This window comes from Filicampus tigris, chromosome 10, assembly GCF_054856515.1.
Source record: "Filicampus tigris isolate MCC_2025a chromosome 10, RoL_Ftig_1.0, whole genome shotgun sequence".
Taxonomy (NCBI): domain Eukaryota; kingdom Metazoa; phylum Chordata; class Actinopteri; order Syngnathiformes; family Syngnathidae; genus Filicampus; species Filicampus tigris.
The window spans coordinates 2774238-2797699 of NC_141226.1; the positions used below are offsets into that span (position 1 = coordinate 2774238).

Consider the following 23462-nt stretch of genomic DNA (forward strand, 5'->3'; position numbering starts at 1 on the left):
TGGAAGAGAGTGAAGAACGCCGGGCAGGATGTCCATGACCTTGGCCCCGGGAAAACAGCGGGTGATACTGCCGGGATAGTGTGTGCGTCTAATGGTGCTGTCGCCGATTATAACAGTGGTTGGTGGGTGATGTGAAGAGGGAATGCCAGGAGACTCACCGCCGGGGGGAGATTCCCGACCCCGCTGTCCAAGATGTCGCCGCTGAGGCCAAGCTGCGGCCGAGGACGACACCGGTGAGTGTTGCCGATGATGTCGGTGATGTCGGCCACTCGTGTACCGCGACACCGCATCCTGGAGTAGCCTGACGCGCGAGCGGGCGGCCGGGCCACAGGCGGACCCGCCCGTCGTGGGGTTCCCGGCCGAGATCATCGCCGTGGGCGGCGGGGAATCTGAGGGAGCCCCTGGGGCCACAGCCCCAGCGTCGGACGCAGCAGCAGGTGTCCCCGACTGCCGGAGTGCAGCGATGGGATGGTGATGATGATGACGATGATGGGTCTAAGCGTGTTTTTCACCATATTGAGGAGCTGGGGTGACTTCAACTTCACATTGTGCATGAACCCATTTAAGTGACTAAGTTTGCTTTGTTACCTTCATATTTTGTTAGATTAGTTAGTAACATGTTAAGCAACTTTGTTTTTTTGTAAACAGATAATTACTTTTTAAAAGTACAGATGCTTTTAATATGAATACTGTAATTGCCAGGGGTCATGCAGCAGCATGTATTCACAATTAGGAGGTGGTGGAAGTGACATCTGTACATGGTGAAGTGTTTCCAAGTATATGTGCTCATGACTGCTTTCATCATTTTCCCCTGTATAGCTATTAGGCATGGCTGCTAGCTGTTTTTGAAGTGGAAACCTAAAATGGCTCATGACGGATTTGGAAATGTCATTTTGTCTCTGAAAGTAAGTTATCAAAATGCAAACAGAAGAAAGGAACATAATATGTGTTTGGTTGTCACAGGTTGGACAGTAATGTAAAATCAGTGCAGGGAGGATAGTGAATGAATCTCACATCTCATTTGATAGCACATGTATTCTAAGGAATAGCATAATAGAAAGCTTGGTGATGAAGGCGATTACTGGATGATGATTTTATTGTCATCATTCAGAAACACAGCGTTATCAATAGAAGACTACATACAGTATGATATGATGAACGTAACAACAATGTAACAGTTTAACATTTTGACTTTGACAAATGAAGCATTACACTTCTCCTCCTCCTCCTTTATAGCGATCTGACAAATGCGTCACTCTTAATACAATAACGCCCATCCCGGCGCCTCCTCCCCTGACACTATAGGTGACGTCACGAGGACAAACTACTTAAACAGCTCCACTACTGACGCGCTGATTTGAGTTGCAGGCTTAACGGAATATTCGGGAGCCGAGCGTGCGTTTTTCTCTCTAAGTATTTGCTGATTGTACGTTTCAAGAAGGAATTTGTCAGAGCAACTTTACATAACGTAAGACCTTTTGTGTGCTTCAACAACAGTCAAGTTAATAATGGTGTTTTCTTACATAAAACCAGTAATCAATTGACTACAAGAGTTTAATAACAATACTGTGTTTTTTCTTCCTCTCAGTCCATGGCTTCCCCGGCACAGCGCAGCTGCATTTGGATGTTGCTTCTGGGAGCGTGCGTGTCGCTGATAGTTGGAAACGACTGTGGAAAGCAGTGCGCTCTCTGTGTGTACCGCCTGCTTGGACAACACACTGGGGTATCCACTTTGGTAACGTTACTAAAGTTTTCAAACTGTGTTTGTTTTTTGTTTGCTCCTTTCTTTCAAATAAATACATTTCTACACCGAAAAAAATAATGTGTTGAATTTACTCAATTTTATTTCGTCAAGAGGTTGCACCAAATAAAGTCATCTCGATGCAGATATATATTTTTAAGTAGACTTTTCATCTACTTAAAATGTATTTAAATCCAGATGATTCTATTGTGTGCAACCACTTGACAAAATAAAATAAGAGTAAATTCAACATGCCATTTTTTCAGTGTACACTGAAATAAATGGTGTTGAATTTACTCAATTTTATTCAAGTGGTTGCACAAAATAAAATCTTCTGAATCCAGACTATACATCAACTTTAAAAATGCCTCTGTATACAGATTATTTTATTTTGTGAGTAAATGATGCACAGCATTCATATATATATATATATATATATATATATATATATATATATATATATAATATTCTGAACAAGCACAGCACAAAGAAGGCACGACATTTTGTTTAATCTATTCTCGCACTTTTCACTCTACACAATAGCTATTGTGTACTTTTCATCATTGTCGTGAGAGGGGAGCGTGCCCCCCACCCCTGAAGTGCCAATATGTCCTCAATTCAATTTTCCTGTTCATTAATTCTGTCTTCATAAGCCAGCGGCAGTGAAAGCTCAGCAAGAATCCGTTCTCAGTGCAGTCTAACAGGAGTTTCTGATGGTTCAAATAAGTGAAAACCAATGACACATATGAGATTTGGAGTATGTTATACTCCAAACAGCCAATCCCCAGGTCATAATAGCTGTCCTGTTGTGTTTGTGAGAGTGGGAAGAGAGCAGCATTTGAAATGTAGACTTTCATTAGCAGCACTGAAAAATGTGTCATTGACTGAGGAGCATGCTTGAGTGTTTTCCTTAATTGTAAAAGGAGTGCATGTGCAATGCATATTGGGAAGCATTTTGAATTTTTTTATTTGATCTGTTAAGTGTTGTAACCTCTCCCTTGTCACGATTTTCTTTTTTTAGTGTGTCAGTCGTTCCCCAGATAACAATAGCTCCTTTTCTTCCTTTTAGTTCAAGTGCCCATTCAGCATGGCTTTGGCATATGGCTCGAGAAGGGGGTGGGGCCTGGGAGGTTAATGAAACAGAGATAGATTGAATGGGTGACATATGATTGAAAATCCCCGACAGAAAGTGGAAAGGAATCAATTTCCATTAAAACACTACCCTAGCCACAGCCAGTACTTGAATAACAAAATGGATCCTTTTAATCAGCTATGAGCAATTTTAATGTTGAGGGCATCACTCTTGACTGACATTGTTGATTTTTTTTTAAATATATATTTTTAGCCCTTAAACGCTATAATTCCACAATATGTTGAAAAAAAGGTATTTTAGTAACATGTATGTAAAATTAATTTCTAGCCTGTTCCCTTAAACGAGGCAATGACTCAAGCTTACAACTAAGTAAAACAACCAAAAAAGACAAGATTTGATTTCTAGACACTTGTGTGGGTGGGACAATCAAATATCATACATTTTCCCAGGTCAAACAATGCAATTGCAATAAAATGGAATCTTTCAAAGGGCAGCACGGTGATCGACTGGTTAGCACGTTCGCCTCACAGTTCAGAGGTCGTGGGTTTGATCCTGGCTCTGGCCTCCATGTGTGGAGTTTGCATGTTCTCCCCGTGCCTGCGTGGGTTTTCTCCGGGTACTCCGGTTTCCTCCCACATTCCAAAAACATCCATGGTAAGTTGATTGGACTCTCTAAATTGCCCCTAGGTGTGATTGTGAGTGCGGATGTTTGTCTCTGTGTGCCCTGCGATTGGCTGGCAACCAATTCAATTAAACTGCCCAAAGACAGCTGGGATAGGCTCAAGCACACCTTGTAAGGATAAGCGGTATGGATAATGGATGGATGGAATCTTTCCAGCAGATTATGTATTTACAGCACTTGTAGGTCTCATTCCTGCATACCACCAGTTGAATGTGCACAGCTGAAAATGATGTCGCCTGCTCGAATTCCCTTTTCGCCTAATGCAGAGCAACAGACGCATAATGTTAAAGCAGCGAGATCCCAAGGGGCTCATTTATGCATTATATCACAAACAGAGTGGATGATGAAGGAAAGCACCTGCTGTGAATTTGTGTGATTTGTAATTTGTGTGAGATGACCTGGAGACCTGCTTTAAAGGGGTAACTTGTCAGGTTCCACACTCATCCTGAGATTCTTTTCAAGAACTCTGACATATATCAATGGCAGATTGCCTATGGGTTTCTCAGACAGAGTTCCAGTCAATTGCGGAGAGAGGCCGTCCCCTTTTTATACCTACATACAATTGAGATACTTTCATGAACACAACAGACATGTTTTTGGACAATGGAAGGTCAACAGAGAACTCCTACTAGCACAAAACATGCACTAACTTCTTGCTATGAGACTATAAATAAGTGCAAAACAACCAGCCACTAAACAGCACATTTTTTGTTCAACCTCCACAAAATCAATAATTTACTTTAACAGAATTGTGAATTGTAAACAAAATGTAAACATTTACACAAATAATTAGAGTTTCAATGAGTACGGACTAACAACGACTTTGGACCCTATTTTCGGAAGCACCCGTCTCCAAAAATAGGGGGCAAGTCTGGTCTAGCATGTACTGCGATGCACGTCACTGGGCGTTACGGCGCACGCTGCTGCGCCCCCGACGTACCTGATCATTTGGTAATAGAAAATAGATGGCGCTTGGCGTAAAAATTGGCACATCTCCATTTTCATGCCGGGGCAAATCTAGTTTAGCGTGTTTGTAAATTTGGTAGACCCGCTATGCCTCGCTGGATGTGCTAGGTGACGCGACTGCCACGCCCCTCGGCACATCTTCCAATTCGATGACAAAAAACAAAAAAACAGGACCAAAAAAAGCAGGTCAAAATGTGTGGTGGTGTAACGCAGTTTTTGAACTCCTATTTGATCAAGGCACAGGCAGGCAGATACAGTCCTCCATGGACATGTGTGGTGGTTATCATCTTATTTCATTCATAAATATGACAACAATGGGGGACCAGTGGATTTCTTGCAATTTACCTGCCGATGTCATGCACTGACCCCCAGCGAGTCTTTTTCTGTTTCCGTCAGGTCAAGCACGGCGTGCGCTCCGACCGCGCTGATTTAAAGCAAATGAGGGGACCCGCTTCTCTAACAAACTCTAACTCTAACAAAATACCAAAAGAAAGAAAATTCCTCCTGCGCGCACAGTTAGACTGCGCTTTGCACTCGACTTGGCCCTTTGTTTGAATATGGTTTAAATTGTTGAGCATTGATTTTTTTTTCAGACATGCTCACTTGAGTGTGATGGTGAGTTGGACAGTGAGAAGCTTCGCCTCTGCTGGGACGTCCTACTGGAGGAAGAAAACCATGTTCCTTTTGATGGGAACCTACAGCAACAAGAAGAACCAGAAGTAGCTGATATCATTACAACTAATGATGAAGATGCCACATCACCAGGACACCAGCTGGCCAAGAAATACGGCGGTTTTATGAAGCGTTACGGTGGCTTCATGTCTCGGCGTTCTGAAGGGTTGTTAGACGATTCGGTAAATCAAGATGAGGAAGAAAAAATACGCCTGGAAATCCTAAAGGTCCTTAATACAGTGTCTCAGCATAGCAAAGAGGGGGGCAGTCAAGATGGGGAAGCTGTAAAGCGATATGGAGGCTTTTTGCGTCGTGCTGATGACGGGGAAGTGCAGGGTGATCTGCTGGAGGCAGTGTTAGGCCGTGGGTTGAAAAAGCGTTATGGAGGGTTTATGAGGCGTGTGGGCAGGCCTGAGTGGCTGGTGGACGGTAACAAGAATGGGGGGGTATCAAAGCGTGCATGGGAAAATGGCGAGCTACAGAAAAGATATGGTGGGTTCATGGACTAGAAGGCCAAAGTTATGACCCCATATCATCTATTCAACTTTCCAACACCTTCTGGCTTTGTATAAAGTGCTGCTGCCTACTTTGTTGCTTCAGTGATTCCTGTGATGACATGAAATATATGCATTCTGTCAAAATTAATATTTGGCTGTTTTGAATTTGAATATATTATTTATTAAAATACTGTGTTGATTGAGGTTGTTTGGTTGTGTTCTGTATACTTTTTTAAAACTGTTTGTTCACTGAATTTGCCATGCCTGTTCCAAATAAATCACATCTCACATTGTCTTTATATTTTGTAGGATGTGCGACAACTAGGGATGGGCGATACCAGTGATTTTGGATTTGATCCGATAGCAAGTAATACGATACAAAATATTGTGATACCAATCAGATATCGATACCGTAAGTGACTTTTTTTTTTTTTTTTTTTAAACAAAGCTGCAAACAAAACCACATGTGGGCTACCGCTGCACTCACACCAGTGAGAGCGCACACATCATCAGTTGAACCAAACTACTTCAAACTGTTTTGTTATGACTTCCATGTTATCTTGTCAACAGAGGTGTGCACTACGAGACATGGGCTTTCAACCTGATCATTCCTCATCCAATCAAATACGTTTGCAACGTTCTGGTGGGTGGGACCAGAGCCAGTATAGTCTGTTTATGTCAAGGCAGAAAGCTCTTTGCCCAATGGCAACACAGCGAAAATTCAGATTGGATGACAATACAACCTTCTAGATTATACAGTAGATTAATAAATATATTGTATATATGAATTAATTGCAAATATCAATACTTTATCTTAAGGATCAATACTTAAAATTGAGCACTCTGGATTGGAATATTGATATTTTGGTATTGATCCGCCCATCCCTAGTGACAACTTAAGACACTAAATACACAATAATTAATAGTTACAGTAGAGCAATGAATATTGTAGTGTTCACAAATATTACACGACATATTACCACCGGTGTCCAACTCCAGGCCTCGAGGGCTGCTATCCTGCATGTTTTAGATTTTTCCCTCCTGAAACACAACTGATTCAAATGATCAGATCATTAGCAAGCTCTGCAGGATCTTTGCAATCTATGCGTATATCCCCAGTGGGCAAGGTTGTGTGTGTGTGTACACATGTGTGTGTGTGTGTGTGTGTATGAATATATTTACTTACTTATGTGCTCTCTGACTGGTTGGTTTAACGACAAAGGATAAATGGTACATAGAATGGATGGATGGATATTGTTAAGTGTCATACTAGATAAATGTAAATCAACCACAATCTATAAAGACATTTAAACAACACTCAACCTATGATTATCTTTGCAAATGGTAAAAAATAAGTCAGGCAGGAAACTGCATCTACCATCAGACTTAACAAGAAAAGTAAATGACAAAATGGCTATGGGACAAAGGTCTTCTGTATTTATTTCTTCGTATGCGACTTTTGACCACAGAAAGGAGACACGTCAAACAGCTAAACATGGCTAATGTTAGAATATATTTATTTTCATTGCCATTTATAGTATTTTGATCAAACTAGCCACATTGTACTGAGCAGCCCAAACAAAGATGGGCCTAGCACATGTGGCTAATTTGCATAAGAGACCAACTCAACTGCCTTTCTTTATCAAGTTATTAATTTGTCACCACTGGTCTTTCTGTGCTAGCCTTAGTCAAAAAACAATGCAAAATACTTTCATGATTTGTGGAGTAAGATGCTCACGTCAACACAATAAAGGTTCAACCTTAAACGTTTTGTTCGATGGTACAGGGATATTTTTCTTGACGTGTGTTCAGAGTTTCATGAGTTTTCACAAATGTTGACACTCTCATCTGTGGTCCGTTATCAAGGTTTCTTCTATTCCCCTGAAATGGGGTTTTGAGTTTTTCCTTGTCTAGGTGGGGGTTTGAAACATGGTATGTCAATTGGCGATGGTTGGAAAAAAAAAGCCCTCATATCTGTGGCTGCACATATTGATATATCACCTTTTCATGAATATTGCATGAAAACAAAATGGCTTGTCCTCTAGTCATCGCATGGGAATAAAACACACTTTAACATATTCTCATGAGAAAACATCTTGGGAGTTTTGGGGATTTTTGTTTCTTTTCAGGCCTTCAAAAACAACTTTGTTTTCCTGTCAAACAGTGTGTCGCGACGGCGGCAGCATTTGACAAAATGAAACTTTCTGTAAATTCCACTTCAGTATCTTGAAACTAACCAGCTAAAGTTTGAAGTACAGCAGATAAAATCTCTTGAGTGAGTTCAATAAAATATGGTATCTCGAAAAGGTGGAAAATTAAGCAAATTTTGACAGGAAATTAAAAATGGTGGATTTCCAGTTAGGTTCAGGGTATGGCTCAAAGAGAATCTCTGTTGCAGGTCTTGGGCTGTTAATTATGCCTCCCAATTTTCGTAAACTTAGATGAAACATGGAAATGTGGCTGCTATGTTAAATATTGTTGAGGGTGATCCTGGGCAATTTTTTTTAACAATCGCCTCATTGGTGAGAGGTTCTGAGATAGAATCTTAGCTCAAGCCCTCCTGTGTGGAGCCTGCACGTTCTCCCTGTGCTTATGTAAGTTTTCTCTGGGTACGTGGCCTTTCTCCCACAAACTCAAAACATGCATGTTGGGTTAATGGAATACTCTAAATTCTGTCAAACGTTTGTCTGTATGTTCCTAGCAACTGGCATGTGCCCAGTCCAGGGTGTAAACCACCTTGTGTATCAAGTCAACTGGGATAGGCTTCAGCTCACTCTCTGCCACTGTAATAAGAACAAGTGATATACAAAATGAATGGATGGATAAGGACACCTTTTGGTCACCACTGGAAATCCCTCTCATGCCTCCAACAATTTAATAGGCATTATTGCACACACAATATTGTGAATGAGACTGTCAAAATAAAGTTTGACTGAGCAGTAGATTAGTAGAATATGAATTGGAGGAAGAATAAGGTAACATCCTCTGTAATCTATGTAGCTGACTAGCTAGCTGCTATTTATCAGTGAACAACACAATGTACCACATCTTGGTGTGTCTAAATAGAAAAAGTTCTCGTAACACAAAGACAAGACATTGCAATGAAATTTAAAGAAATTGTATTTTGCTAGTAGAGATATAAAATTATGAACACTTCTAGAGTCAGAGTTCCTGAAGGTTATTCCTGAGTAATATGCTTTTAATACGGCAGCAATGAAGAAATGTCATGGACAGTCAAGTTAGTAAATGGCACATGATTCTTACAATTCACAAATACAGTTTTAGTGGTACTGTAGTTTTAAAATCATAATTTTCACTTCGAAGGGGATAAAGTAAATAGTAATGTGTATGAATAGATTTCTGATTTGTATTTTGCTGATGCATGGTAGGTAAGTATAGTATTTTTTGGACTATAAGTCACTCCAAAGTATAAGTCTCAATTTTTGGGAAATGTATTTTACAATTACCTGGCGACCAGTTCGGGATCAACCCTGCCTCTCGCCCAAAGAGAGCTGGGATATAGCCTCCAGCACACGCCGCGACCTTAGTGAGGAAAAGTGGTTCAGAGAATGTTGTTGTTATCCTTTCGGCTTTTCTGAATTATTGAAAACTAGGGATGTCACAATATTGCGATATTAAAATTGCCACAACATACCGTTGTCGTCATGTCACGATATTAATAGCAGCAGATCTGTTTAAAAGCCCAAGTTGTTTTCCATTTGTGCAGTTCCTGCACCCTTTGATGGTTAGTTTATTAGTGCAGTTTAATTTGATCAGAGCTGGGCACTTGACTGTTTTTGGTGGTCCGGCCGCGACCCTCCACCCTTGACCGAGGTAGTACCCTTCCGGCCTCGACCGCCCACCCTCATTCATAAAAATTATCACCCACCGCCCTGTTCCGCCCCCCGCCCCCAAAAAAACAAAACGTGCATGACACCGCTGCGGGAGAGATGCTAACGGCAGAGGTTTATCTAAAGATGATTAGCTGGCTAATTTACTATTCAAACCCGCTGTAGACACGCTTCAAACACGGCGCCACTAGTACTTCCCGGGGTTGGTTTTGTCGTATTGAATAATTATTTAGGTCCAACAGACAGCATGAAGTCGCAGTCAACAATTTACTTATTTATTTTCCACAGTTCTCCTCTTTCACACTTCCCGGCCTTTAAAAAATAAAAGCATACCAGCAAACCACTATACAGCAGGTTTGCTATGGCGTATTTCCGGAAGTAGGGAAAACGCCAGAAGAAGTGCATGAACTCCACCTTGATGTGCCAGCGTCATCCTTGAGTGCTGCGCACAGCTTGACTATAATCGTGGACACAAGTTGTTTTGAAACAGTCGTGTTCCAAGTCGGGGGCCGTCGGGTCAAAGAGACAGCGACAACAATGGAGATCGTGCCTGCTACAACCATGAAGGGACCGAGATGACTATACGATGCATTTAATTGTATTGCGAAAATGATCTGGAAGGCGGCTGCAAAGGGGGAACGTGGGTGAGTAGCTTCTTTGCACACAAATATGTGACAGAACAGCCATGCCGCTGCCAAACTAGTTTGCTTTGCAGCAGCAACGAGCTGTGTGGTGAGAAACTGTATGTCATCGCAACATGTGACATAATGGACCAATCAGAGCAGCAAAAATCCCTGATGTGTGCGTGGCATGTGTTGCAGAACCTGTCGCCAACAGCACAATGTGTCGGTCATGTGAATCAATGCGGCAGTTGTCGCTCGCGCCGACGCGGGAGTAGAAAGAAGACTAAAAAGAAGCCTTTCACCGAGTAGGCTGAGATCAAATTTGGCCGCCTTGCGGCCACGTCACATGCATGAGGGCTGATTAGTGGGCCGGACTAAAATCCACTTCCGGCCATGCTTAGTCTAGCCCTTTTTAAAAAATTTGTCAGCCCCCACCACCTGCCCCAAAAATGGGCATCCGGCCGGGCCGGAGGGTCCGACCGGTCGGCCTTAGAGGTTTCCTCCTGCAACACACCTGATTCAAACGATCAGGATCGGGATGAGGCCCCTGTAGAACTTGCTGATGAGCTGATCATTTGAAACAGGTGTGTTGCAGCGGGGAGAGATGGAAAACAGGCAGGACACCGGCCCTCGAGGACCAGAGTTTGACACCTGTGTGTTAGGGCATCTGAATGAATTTCCAAAGGCACACCGTGTTGGCTGAGAACCTTTGCTTCGAACTATAGAAACATTTTTTCAAACTTGTGGCAAAAGGTAGAATCATGGTTAGTTATTGCGCCTTTATTACTACCACTTCTAGCTCTTCCGGCGGTTAGCAAATATTTTTTTATAAATTAGCGCCACATAAGGGCCACCGGAGGTAATGCACCAAAAGAACATCTCAACATGTTTAGGAAATGGGGGATTTTGGGTGCCAGTCCAAGTTCCTATTGGAATAAATACAAGTCACACCTGAGTATAAGTCAAAGGACCAGCCAAACTATTAAAAAACTGTGACTTATAGAGCGAAAAATATGGTTGTAGCAGTGTCAGTTTGCTTAGCTAAAGAAACACAGGACATACTCAAGAATTCAGCAATTAAAAGGGCAGAGACTGATTTTTGAAAATGCAAAGGAACGGTTGCTCCCTTATGAACGAATGTTTGAATATTTAAATTCTCATTACGCACAATGTTGGCCCTGTTGAATCTCAACAATCAGTGCACAGACAGACATTTCAACATACCTGTACAAGTAAAAAACACATTTCTATCATACTAGAAGAATTAACATTACATTTAAAATATATAATCAAACATAGCATAGATACAGTATCACTGCTTAAAATCTAGATTATACACAATAGCAGAATGTATACCGTATACACTATCTGAAAGCAAATAGGACTTCATTTGAACCATTGATTTGAGGGAGATACTGTGAAAATTCAGCCACATTACAGGACATGAGTCTCCTGTCATTTTGGTCATCCAACTCTTCAGAGGTGTCCTTAGTCTTTTTTTCTGTTTCTTCCCAGGAATGAATCCATCAAGTTGAAGGCTCCCATGTAGTGACCGAGCAGAAGGCCCTGCTTCATAGGGAGGATACTGTGTGGACGGAATAGAAAAAAAAAAAGGAAAAAGGACAAATCAGTTGGACATAATAGAATATTATATTAATACTTGTCTGCATAGTTCATTTCATAAAAAGAATTCAAACTATTGATGTTACACTTTCCTAAAAAGAAAAAAAAAAACAATTTATTGGATACTTTATTTTGTGTGCAGGATGGTTGGGAGGTTCTGGATTTGGACCTCGGCCCAGGCCTTCCAGTTTGCATGGTTTCCCTATGTTTGCGTGGGTTTTCTATGCAGTAAAGAAAATGGTTGGCTGGACATTTTTTTGCTTGTTTGAGAATGTGTTTGTTACTTAGCAGGCCACTTCCTGGTTAATGGAGGATACAGATGGGATGCCAATATGATTCTCGAGGTTGGACAGTTTCAATGATAACATATTGACAGACGCTGTTAAAAAAAACAAGAAAAAAAAACACGCTTATCCAGATCATCACCAAAATGGATTGAAATATAATTGGTTGTTAAAATGTAATTGTTTGTTCTTTCAGGCAAAACCATTCGTCTGCAAAGTTTGTAAACCTGCTGTGTCCTTCTCGTTAATGTTTTACAAGTCATATTGACTTCTGTGAAAATGTGATCACGAAAAAAACAAAGCTAGTGGTAACATTACTGTACACCCATTAAAATTATTTTTTTATTTTAAGGTAACATCAGCAATATGTGGTATTTTGTAGAGCTGGGCATTCCGTCCCAGGGACGGAACAGTCCGTCCCTCTGTCCCGGACGGACACCCATTTTGTAGACGGTCGGACGGAGGATGAGAAATCTTTTAAAAAGGATGGACTAAGCAAGGATGCTGGTAGTTTTTCGTCCGTCCCTCTAATCTTTCCTAACAGGGTCAAGTACCGGCTGATGTGTTGTGTTGGGTTCTTCCAAAACAACTGCCTGCTAGGCCTGCACGACACTGGAGTGCTCTTTGTACGTTCCCTCCTTGCAGTACTGTTCTCACAGTCATAGTCTGCCCTCTAGTGGATGCTCATTTCACTGACCAGGAAAAAAAAAACACTGCAAGCTATGACCGGGAATTGTAAGACATTCGTTCTCCTCCTAAAATAACATTGCCTTATTTTACAGTAATTAATTTTATTGCGAAATAACGCAATAAAAACTGAAAACGTGCAACAAAACCCAATAGTATTGTGTTATTACTAGGGCTGTCAAATGATTACAAATTTTAATCATTTAAAAAACGATCATGATTAATCGCAATTCGAACTATCTCCAAAATATGCCATATTTTTCTGTAAATTGTTGTTGGAATGGTAAGATAAAAGACAAGACAATATATAAATTCAACATACTGTTCATATGTAATGAATTTTTTAATACAACAACAAATCCTCAAGATAAAAATTAAAATTTTTAAATCAAAATTATTAACATTCTTTCTTTAGTTGACAGTATTTTTATTCACTGCAAAAACAAAACGGCAAAAGGGCCTCAGAACAGTGACAGAAATATTTCAAACGTGTGCAAATAAAGTGTGTGTGTGTGTAATGTACACATTTATATGTGGCCCTTGTAATATTCTTAGAGTTTATGTTTTCCGAGTGGTTCCTGAAGTGCACATGAACGTGATTATGTTATGCTGTGCTATACTGTAGGTGGCATCAGCATGTCGTGTGTTCCTCCTTTAAACTGACTTTATTAACACAAAACAATACAGCCCTCTTCTCTACTCATCCTCAGTCGCTGAGGCAAACCAATTAATATACATTGAATACATATATATACATATATATACATACATATATATATAAATATGCATATATATGTAGATGTGTACATATGTATATATATATATATATATACATGTCTATATACATATACACACACATACAAATACATACATATACACACACATATACAAATACATACATATACATATATACATACATATAATATATAAATACATATATATATACATACATACATATACATATATACATACATATAATATATATATATATATACACATACATATATACATATATATGCATATATATACACATATATATATGCATACATATTTATATATATATATATATATGCATATATATTTATATTTATTTATATATATATATATACATACATAAATATATATACACATTATATATACATATATATATATATATATATATACATATGTATACATACATATATATATATATATATATATACACACACATATGCATACATATATATATACATACATATACATATATGCATACATACAGTACTGTACAAACATACATATTCATACACACATATATACAGTACTGTACATACATACATATTCATACACACATACATATATACGTAAATACATATATACATTCATACATACATATATACATACATACATACATTATAGATACATACACATATATAGAGACATACATACATACATATACATACATACACATATACTGTACACATACATACATACTGTATATACTGTACATATTGTATATACTGTACATACATACATACATACTGTGCATACATACGTATATATATATATATATACATATATATATACATATATACACATATATATACATATACATATATATACACATATATACATATACACATATATATTCATATATACATATATATCACAATCAATCAATCACATTTTATTTATATAGCCCTTTTCATACATAAAAATGCAACTCAAAGTGCTGTAAAACATCCAAAGCAAAACATTAGAAAAAAAAAACATCTGTTCTCGCCCTCCCTCCCAACAAACCCAAGACAGATATCCACTAGTACATCAGCACTCACTCACACACACCCACACAAAGTGCACAACCTGATAAAATGCGTTAAAAAGACATGACAAGGCACAGAGAAACCATATGAGGAAAGGGTACCCGAGGGGAGCTCATCCGCGCTGAGGGGAATGACAGCCCACGGCCACAGGGGCGCCACCACCACAGAGACCCCAGCCCGGATTAGACAGGCGGACCCCACACAAAGTGTAGAGGCCGCCGGCCACCCAGACCCAAGGAGTCCCTGCGATGACAGCCCCCGTGGGAAGGGCAGCCACCCCTCCCTCAACGCGGAGGCCCCCAATTGAGGAAACACTGGAGCTAAAAGCTGACAACGGCAGCGAGCAACAAACCTAAAAGACAGAACAGTAGTATAGTCTAAATCAGTAAGATAAAATAAAAATAATCTTCAATCAAAAGAAAAGATAAATTATTTAAAAGTTGTTAAAAGCCAAACTAAAAAGGTGTGTCTTGAACTTCCTCTTAAAAATATCAACAGTCTCTGCAGACCTGACGTCCTCTGGCAGGCTATTCCAAAGGTGAGGACCATATCGTCGGTCGTTTTATCAGCCGGACGGTGTGCATCCTAATTATTTAGGGTGCTCCATTTTAGCTGCTAACATCCACGGTGCTGTCAATAACTCCACTCCCAGCTGACTCAAGATGACTACTAATCACCCAGCACCTGTTCCTGCTTCCTCACACCACAATACCAATTTCACTACAGCCACTGACAGACCAATCTCATCTGCTCACACCACCACCCTCCTCACCGGCTCTCCCTGCAGGCCCCCATTAGCATCACCACCACCGGTCAGCTTCCTCATCCAAACTATCACTGGCAGACGCTTCCCTCGCACACACAAAAAACGAGGTCTTAGTAATGGGAATCTTGTTTATTTTAACTATTCTTTTCCGTGCCACCTTGAGCGCACGTCCAGCACAAAAATCAACCTGGCCATGCTGAACGTGCGCTCCCTTACAAACAAAACTTTTATCATTAATGACCTGATTTTAGACAACAATTTACAAGGTATTCTTTTATCGGAGACATGGCTCCGTACAGATGCCCCAGTTGCTCTAACCGAGGCTTGCCCACCGAATCTTAACTTTTTTTTTTTTCTACCAGGGATGGGAAAAGAGTGGGTGGGACTGCATCAATTTTTAATAATACTCTTTTCTCAAAGGAGATCATTTTTAACAGCTATTTATGATTTGAACATCATGCCTTTGTTTTTAGCAGTCCCCCTATACTCTGCGTTACCGTGTATAGACCTCCCCATTACTCCCCTTTTTTTAGTAAAGAGTTTTCAGAATTCTTATCCATTTTATATTCTACTTATAACAGAATTTTAATAACCAGCGATTTTAATGTACACATCGATGATATCTCGGACCCGCTGTCCAGAGAATTTTAAAACCTTTTAGACAGCATGTATTTTAAACAGCATGTCTCGCAGCCTACTCACAACAGAGGACACACCCTAGCTTTGGTCATTACCTATGGCCTGACCGCAGGTGTGTCCTCTGTTGTTGACCTGGCTGTGTCAGACCATTTCTGTGTGTATTTTAACATCGCCGGGTTTAACCATCCGGCAGCCCCGGTGAGAACAGTGAGGAAACGCTACCTATCTTCTGAGGCGGCTGCAAACTGTATCGACATTTTAAAGTGCACTCCTGCTGACATTTTACCTACACCCTGTGATCTTATTGTTGACAATTTCAACCAGAACCTGAAATCAGCCCTGGACTCAGTAGCTCCACTTTTAATAAAAATGACAAAAGTAAAGACTGTACCCCCGTGGAGAAATAATTCAATCACAATTTCAAAAAGAAAATGCAGGAGTGCAGAAAGGAGGTGGAGAAGGAGTAGACTTACAGTACACCACGAAATATTATGTGAACAACTAAAATGCTACAATAAAACAGTCAAACAGGCAAAAATTTCCTATTTCTCAAACCTCATTACAGTTAATAGAAACAACCCCAGATTCCTCTTCTCCACCTTTGAACTTTTAACTAGCTCTGATCTTAACAAGTCCCCACAGAGACCAACAGACGCTATCTGTGAGGACTTTGCAGACCATTTCAGAAGTAAAATCAATAAGAACCAGTTTTTTAGCCCGTCAAACCATAAATTTCAGTAAACCTGGACAATCACATTTACCTGAGGAAACACTGGAAAGTTTTGAACCTGGTTGACACAAGGACACTTGGTCGAGTTTTCTCCCAGGTAAATCCAACAACCTGCCTTTTGGATCCAATTCCCACATCTCTTTTTAAGGCATTTTATGGATTCTTTGAGGAACACATTTTAAACAGTCAATTGCTCTCTCCAGACGGGTTTCTTCCCTGCCCCCTTTAAAATGGCAGCGGTGACCATTTTTAAGTAAGATTTCTCCAGTTAAATCACTTTTTAAACACAAATAATATTTGAAAGAAATATCAATCTGGTTTTAGGATGAGCCACAGTACTGATATTGCTCTTCTAAGAATTTTTAAATGATATTAGGTATACTGCAGATGTGAGAAAACTCACAGCCTTGGTGCTACTGGATCTAAGCGCTGCTTTTGACACAGTAGATCACCACATTTTATTAAATAGACTTAAAAACCTAGTGGGCATCTCTGGTACTGTTTTTAACTGGTTTTATTCCTATCTCACAGACCGATCTTTTTTTGTAAGTATGGATACGTGTTCCTCGAGAACCCATGAAATTAAATGTGGGGTTCCCCAAGGTTCAATTTTAGGCCCAATACTTTTAAATCTTTATATGCTTTCCCTTGGGGGTGTCATCAGGAGACACGGCGTCAGCTTCCACAGCTATGCTGATCCTGATGAAACAGGACCCATTGATACCCTTTTAAATTGCATTTTAGACATTAAGTCATGGATGGCAGAGAATTTCCTACAGCTCAATCAGGACAAAACTGAGGTTTTAGTTAACCCTGAAGGTCAGAGAGAGAAACCTTTACCAAAACTACAAGATTTTAAACCCTCAGAATGTGTGAAGAATTTGAGCGTCATCTTTGACTCTGAGCTCAGTTTTATTCCTCATATTAAAAATGCAACCAAGATAGGTTTCTATCACCTTAACAACATCGCCAGAGTCCGCCCGTTTCTCTCTCAGGCTAACACGGAAGTGCTGATGAATGCTTTTATTTCCTGTCGCTTAGATTATTGTAACACCCTGCTCTCTGGCCTCCCCAAAAAGAGTATCTTTTCTTTACAACTACTGCAGAATTCAGCAGCTCGGGTGCTGACGAGAACCAGAGGGCGGGAGCACATTACACCAGTTTTAAAATCGCTGCATTGGCTACCCGTGTGTTTCAGGATCAATTTGAAGGTATTTTTATTAGTTTATAAATGTCTTAATGGTCATGGGCCATCTTATTTATCCGACTTGCTTTTATCATACCAGCCCTCGCGGATCCTGAGGTCCTCTGGCACCGGCCTTTTAATTATTCCAAGGGTGAGGACCAAAACGCATGGCGAGGCAGCATTCAGCCATTTTGGTCCTCAACTTTGGAATAACCTGCCAGAGGACGTCAGGTCCGCAGAGACTGTTGATGTCTTTAAGAGGAAGCTCAAGACACACCTTTTTAGTTTGGCATTTAGATAATTTTAAGTAATTTATCTTTTCTTTTGACTCAGGATTCTTCTTCTCTTAGTTTACTGATTTTAGTTCTTCAATTATAATACTGTTGTTGTTAGCTTTTAGCTCCAGTGTTTCCTCATGGGGGGCCCTCCGCGTTGGGGGGGGGGGTGGCTGCCCTTCCCACAGGGGCCGTCATCGCAGGGGCTCCTTGGGTCCGGGTGGTCGGGGGCCTCTACACTTTGTGTGGGGTCCACCGGGGGTCTCTGTGATGGCGACACTCCCTGTGGCCCATGGACTGTCATTCCCCTCAGCGTGAACGAGCACCCCTTGGGTAACCTTTCCCATATGGTGCCTTGTCATGTCTTTTTTAACAAAGATTATACGGTTGTGTGCTTTGTGTGTATATGTGGGGTGTGTGTGTGTGTGTAGGTGCGAGTGCTGATGTACTGGCGGATGTATATCTTTGGGTTTGTTGGGAGGGAGGGCGCGAGCGGGTCTTCCTTTTTATGTTGTGTTTTGGACATTTTCACTGGACAGCACTTTGAGTTGCATTCTTCTTGTATGAAAAGTGCTATATAAATAAATTTGATTTGATATATATATACACACATATGCATATATACACACATATATACAATTATACACATATACTTACATATATATAAATATATATACATATATACGCATATGTATACATATATATACAGATATGTATACATATATACGCATATGTATACATATATACACATATATATGCATACATATATACATATATATATGCATACATATATACATATATATATGCATACATATATATTACATATACATACGTATATATTGTATACACATATATATATATTAGTATATACATACATACATATGTACTGTACATACATACATATATACTGTACATACATATATATATATATATATTGTATATACATACTGTACATACATACGTGTATATATATGTACATACATATACATACATACATACATATATACATACATACATACACACATATATACATACATACAAACATATACACACATATATACATACATACATGCATATATACATATATATACATACATACATGCATATATACATATATATACATACATACATGCATATATACATATATATACATACATACATGCATATATACATATATATACATACATACATGCATATACATACACATATATACATACATACATACACATACATATATACATACATCCATATACATACATATATACATACATACATATACATACATATATACATATACACATATACATACATTTATACATATATATACATACATATATACATATATATACATACATATATTTGTGGATTTGTGGAAATTGGAATGGTGTAAATGTGAAAAGTTAAATCTGCCAATGGAAATGAATGGTGAATAGTTGAATTTTTGTGGGGTTTTTTAAAGTGTGAATGAGTTGAATGTGTGGGAAGTACGAATTTTGGGGGTGTTGAAAAGCTGAATGTGAGTTGAATGAGTTGAATGACTTGAATTTGTGGAAATTGGGAAGGTGTAAATGTGAAAAGTCTATTGTTCCAATGTAAATCAAGGGTTAATAGTGGAATTTTGTGGGTTTTTAAGTGTGAATGAGATGTATGTGTGGGAAGTAGGAATTTTGGGGGTGTTGAAAAGCTGAATGTGAGCTGAATGAGTTGAATGACTTGAATTTGTGGAATTTGGAATGCTGTAAATGTGAAAAGTTGAGTGTGCCAATGGAAATGAATGGTGACAAGTTGAATTTTTGTGGGGTTTTTAAGGGTGAATGAGTTGAATGTGTGGGAAGTAGGCATTTTGAGGGTGTTGAAAAGTTGAATGTGAGCTGAATGAGTTGAATGACTTGAATTTGGGGAAATTGGAATGATATAAATGTGAAAAGTTGAGTGTGCCAATGGAAATGAATGGTGAATAGTTGAATTTTTGTGGGGTTTTTAAGGGTGAATGAGTTGAATGTGTGTGAAATAGGAATTTGGGGTGTGTTGAAAAGCTTGACCAATATGAGTCGAATGAGATGAATGTTGTGAATTTCAAATTGGAATGATGTAAATGTGAATTGTTGACTATGGCAATGGAATTTTGTGGTGTTTTTATGTGTGACTAAGTTGAATTTTTGGGAAGTAGGAATTGTGGGTGTGTTGAATAGCTTTTCCAATGTGAGTTGAATGAGTTGAATCTTGTGAATTTGAAATTAGAATGGTGGGAATGGGAAATGTTGAAAGTGCCATTGGAAATGAATGGGTTTTTTGGGGGTGAAAAATGGGAAATATTGGGGAAACTGTAAATTTGGGGAACGTAAAAAAATACTACCCTGGAAGGCATGAATTTTCTGAATGTTTTGAAACTTGAATGAAGTGAATCGGGTGAAAAATGTGGAAGGAGTCGCACGCCCAAAAAGTGGAGTGGAATAATAATAATAATAATAATAAACTGTAGGAATAACATATGTGTGAAGGCCTACGCCTTCACACAATTAGAATGCCACGTTTAGACTACTTGAAGCACATACAACATATTATTGCAAAGACTTTTTGGGCGTTGACTTCTTGTTTGAATATGTTGCTCATGGCAAAATAATGCCTCCTTTCTAAAAAATCAGTCCATGCTTCCAGCTATTGGATGACTGACATCCTCTGACTAACAATGACTTCTTTCAAAGAGAAAAAGACAATAATGGTTAATACGACAACACATTATTAGTAGTCTGAATACAATGGCTTTTATGTGAAATTAACAGAGGTGACAGGCGAGGCACTCTATCCATTTGTATGAGCTGTGTTCCAGAGAGGAAAGCTTTCTAATACAGAATAATGGCACTGTCCTCAGACAAATGGACCAAATAAAAGAAAACAAGAACTAGGCGAGAACATAACTTGAGAAAGTGTTCTCATCAGATGTAATTCAATGGGAAAACAACTGAATGAGTAGACAGTTATTTAAGGCATCATTAAATGAGAAGATTTATTCTAACATGTTATGCATTTAAAACACTGTACAGGAGGCGCCCGAGTTACGAATTTCCGACTTACGAACATTCATAGATACGAACAAACACGGACTCATGTCAACGAATGTCAGAAATATTCATAAAATGCCATATTCTTAACCATGCATCACATCATATAGTATTGTACTGTAGTTCCCCTTTCTCTCAGCACCGCTCCATGAGGTGTCATCTTCAATCAGTCTTTTTCAATTCAAACCCACATCAACCACATCACAAAAACTGCTTTCTTCCACCTCAAAAATATTGTCCGTATTCGCTACTCCCTCTCCCCCTCAGCTGCTGAAACTCTGATTCACGTCTTTATTACGGTTCAGAGATGGTCTGGAGAGGCATTAGTAGAAGACATTAGTAGTCTAACGGACACTGTTACAGATTATATAAATTCCTGCATGGAGAACACCATACCCACCAGGACACTAAGGTGTTTCTCCAACAACAAACCCTGGATCACACCAGACATAAAAGCTCTCCTGAAGGAGAAGAGGAGGGCTTTTGCGTCAGGCAACACAGATGAGCGGAAGACTGTGCAGCGCCAGCTGAGGAGGAGGATCAGAGAGGGGAAAAGGTCCTACAGGAAGAGGATGGAGGAGCAGCTGCTGCAGAATAACGCCAGGGGAGTCTGGAGGGGCCTGAAGACCATCTCAGGCCACGGACAACCCATGACCCGGACTGGGGGGGACCTGCAGTGGGCAAATGAGCTGAACCTCTTTTTCAATAGGTTCGATCAGATGCCTGCTTCCACTCAGTCTCTCCTGCTGCAGCCTCCACCTCCACCTCCTGCTGGGCGTGTCACCCCCTTCCACCTTTTCTCCACAGTCTCCAGCTTCCAGCTACACCAGATAGCCACCACTCCCTCCTGCCCAGCCTTGGCCTTCACAACATCTCAGGTGAGGAACCAGCTGAAGAAGATGAAGGCGAGGAAGGCAGCGGGTCCAGATGGCATCAGCCCCAAGCTTCTCAAATCCTGTGCAGACCAGCTATGTGGAATTGTCCAGCACATGTTCAACCTGAGCCTGAAGCTGGGCAGGGTCCCCCAGCTATGGAAAACATCCTGCCTGGTCCCGGTGCCAAAGACCCCCCACCCGAAGGAGCTCAACAGCTTCAGACCAGTGGCGCTGACGTCTCACCTGATGAAGACCCAGGATGAAGACACTTCACTCTCCCACCTGGAGAAGGCGGGGAGCACTGTGAGGATCATGTTCTTTGATTTCTCCAGTGCTTTCAACACCATCCAGCCCACCCTACTGGCAGACAAGCTGGAGCGGGCGGGGGTGGCCCACCACCTCACCACATGGATCCAGGACTACCTCACAAACCGGCCACAGTATGTGAGGACACAGCACTGTGTGTCTGACGTGCTCCTCTGTAGCACGGGGGCCCCACAGGGAACTGTCTTGGCTCCCTTCCTGTTCACCCTCTACACCTCGGACTTCAACTACAACACCCCTACCTGTCACCTGCAGAAGTTCTCTGACGACTCTGCGATTGTCGGCCTCATCACAGGCGGAGATGATCGGGAGTACAGAGAACTTACTCAGGGTTTTGTGGACTGGTGCCAGCAGAACCGCCTCTTGATCAATGCGGGGAAATACAAAGAAATGGTGGTGGATTTCGGTAGGTGCCAGCACTCTTCACCTGCACCAGTGAATATCCGGGTAACAGATGTTGAGAGAGTCTCAACTTACAAGTACCTGGGTGTTTATCTGAACAATAAACTGGACTGGAGCGACAACACAGACGCCCTCTATAGGAAGTGTCAGAGCAGACTCTTCCTACTCAGGAGACTGAGGTCTTTTGGGGTTCAGGGGACACTCCTCAGGAACTTTTATGACTCAGTGGTTGCATCGGTCATCTTCCAGGGAGTGGTCACCTGGGCAGGCGGCGTCTCGGCCCGGGACAAGAAGCGGCTGGACAAACTGGTTAGGAGGGCCGGCTCTGTCCCGGGCTGCTCCCTGGACTCTGTGGACTCGTGGGGGACAGGAGGATGTTGGCCAAGCTGTCATCAATGCTGGACAACCCGGACCACCCCCTCCAGGGCACCCTAACAGCACTCCACAGCTCCTTCAGTGACAGACTGTTACACCCTTGCTGTGCAAAGGAGAGATTCCGCCGTTCCTTCTTGCCTGCTGCTGTCAGACTCTTTAACAAGAACATTGTGTAGTCTCTACAAACTGGCGGACATTAGTGCAATTGTGCAGTCCTGCACCTGAGCTCATATCGTGCAATACCCAATATTCCCCACTACTGTAATACCGTGCAATACTCAACATTCCCCACTACTGTTAGTCTAGTTTT

The 23462-nt window shown here is 40.6% G+C and overlaps 2 protein-coding genes across 3 annotated transcripts in view; one reads left to right on the top strand and one right to left on the bottom strand.

Moving 5' to 3' along the window:
• The first annotated feature begins 1336 nt into the window (after window positions 1-1336).
• Window positions 1337-5855, top strand: LOC147140393 (proenkephalin-A-like). 2 transcript variants are annotated; one of them, XM_086044219.1, is made up of 3 exons: window positions 1337-1468; window positions 1589-1735; window positions 5076-5855. In XM_086044219.1, exons 2-3 carry the CDS (start codon window positions 1592-1594, stop codon window positions 5661-5663), a joined length of 732 nt encoding a protein of 243 aa, XP_085900345.1. In that variant the 5' UTR covers window positions 1337-1468; window positions 1589-1591; the 3' UTR covers window positions 5664-5855. The 2 variants fall into 2 exon arrangements, with proteins under 2 accessions (XP_085900345.1, XP_085900346.1); XM_086044220.1 differs by having other exon boundaries at window positions 1589-1723.
• A 2648-nt stretch (window positions 5856-8503) lies between these two features.
• LOC147140394 (epidermal retinol dehydrogenase 2-like) overlaps window positions 8504-23462 on the bottom strand; it is a 58276-nt gene continuing 43317 nt past the window's right edge. Inside the window, exon 7 of the mRNA XM_086043102.1 lies at window positions 8504-11710. Coding sequence (XP_085899228.1) covers window positions 11614-11710 — 97 coding nt within the window. The 3' untranslated portion in view covers window positions 8504-11613. The remainder of the gene's footprint in view (window positions 11711-23462) is intronic.

What these genes read in the sequence shown, in the direction of transcription:
- LOC147140393 (XM_086044219.1), top strand. Translation starts at nt 1,592, where the DNA reads ATGGCTTCCCCGGCACAGCGCAGCTGCATTTGGATGTTGCTTCTGGGA. An exon ending in ACACTGGGGTATCCACTTTG is followed by an intron (nt 1,736 to 5,075) that starts GTAACGTTACTA and finishes TTTTTTTTTCAG; the next exon opens with ACATGCTCACTTGAGTGTGA.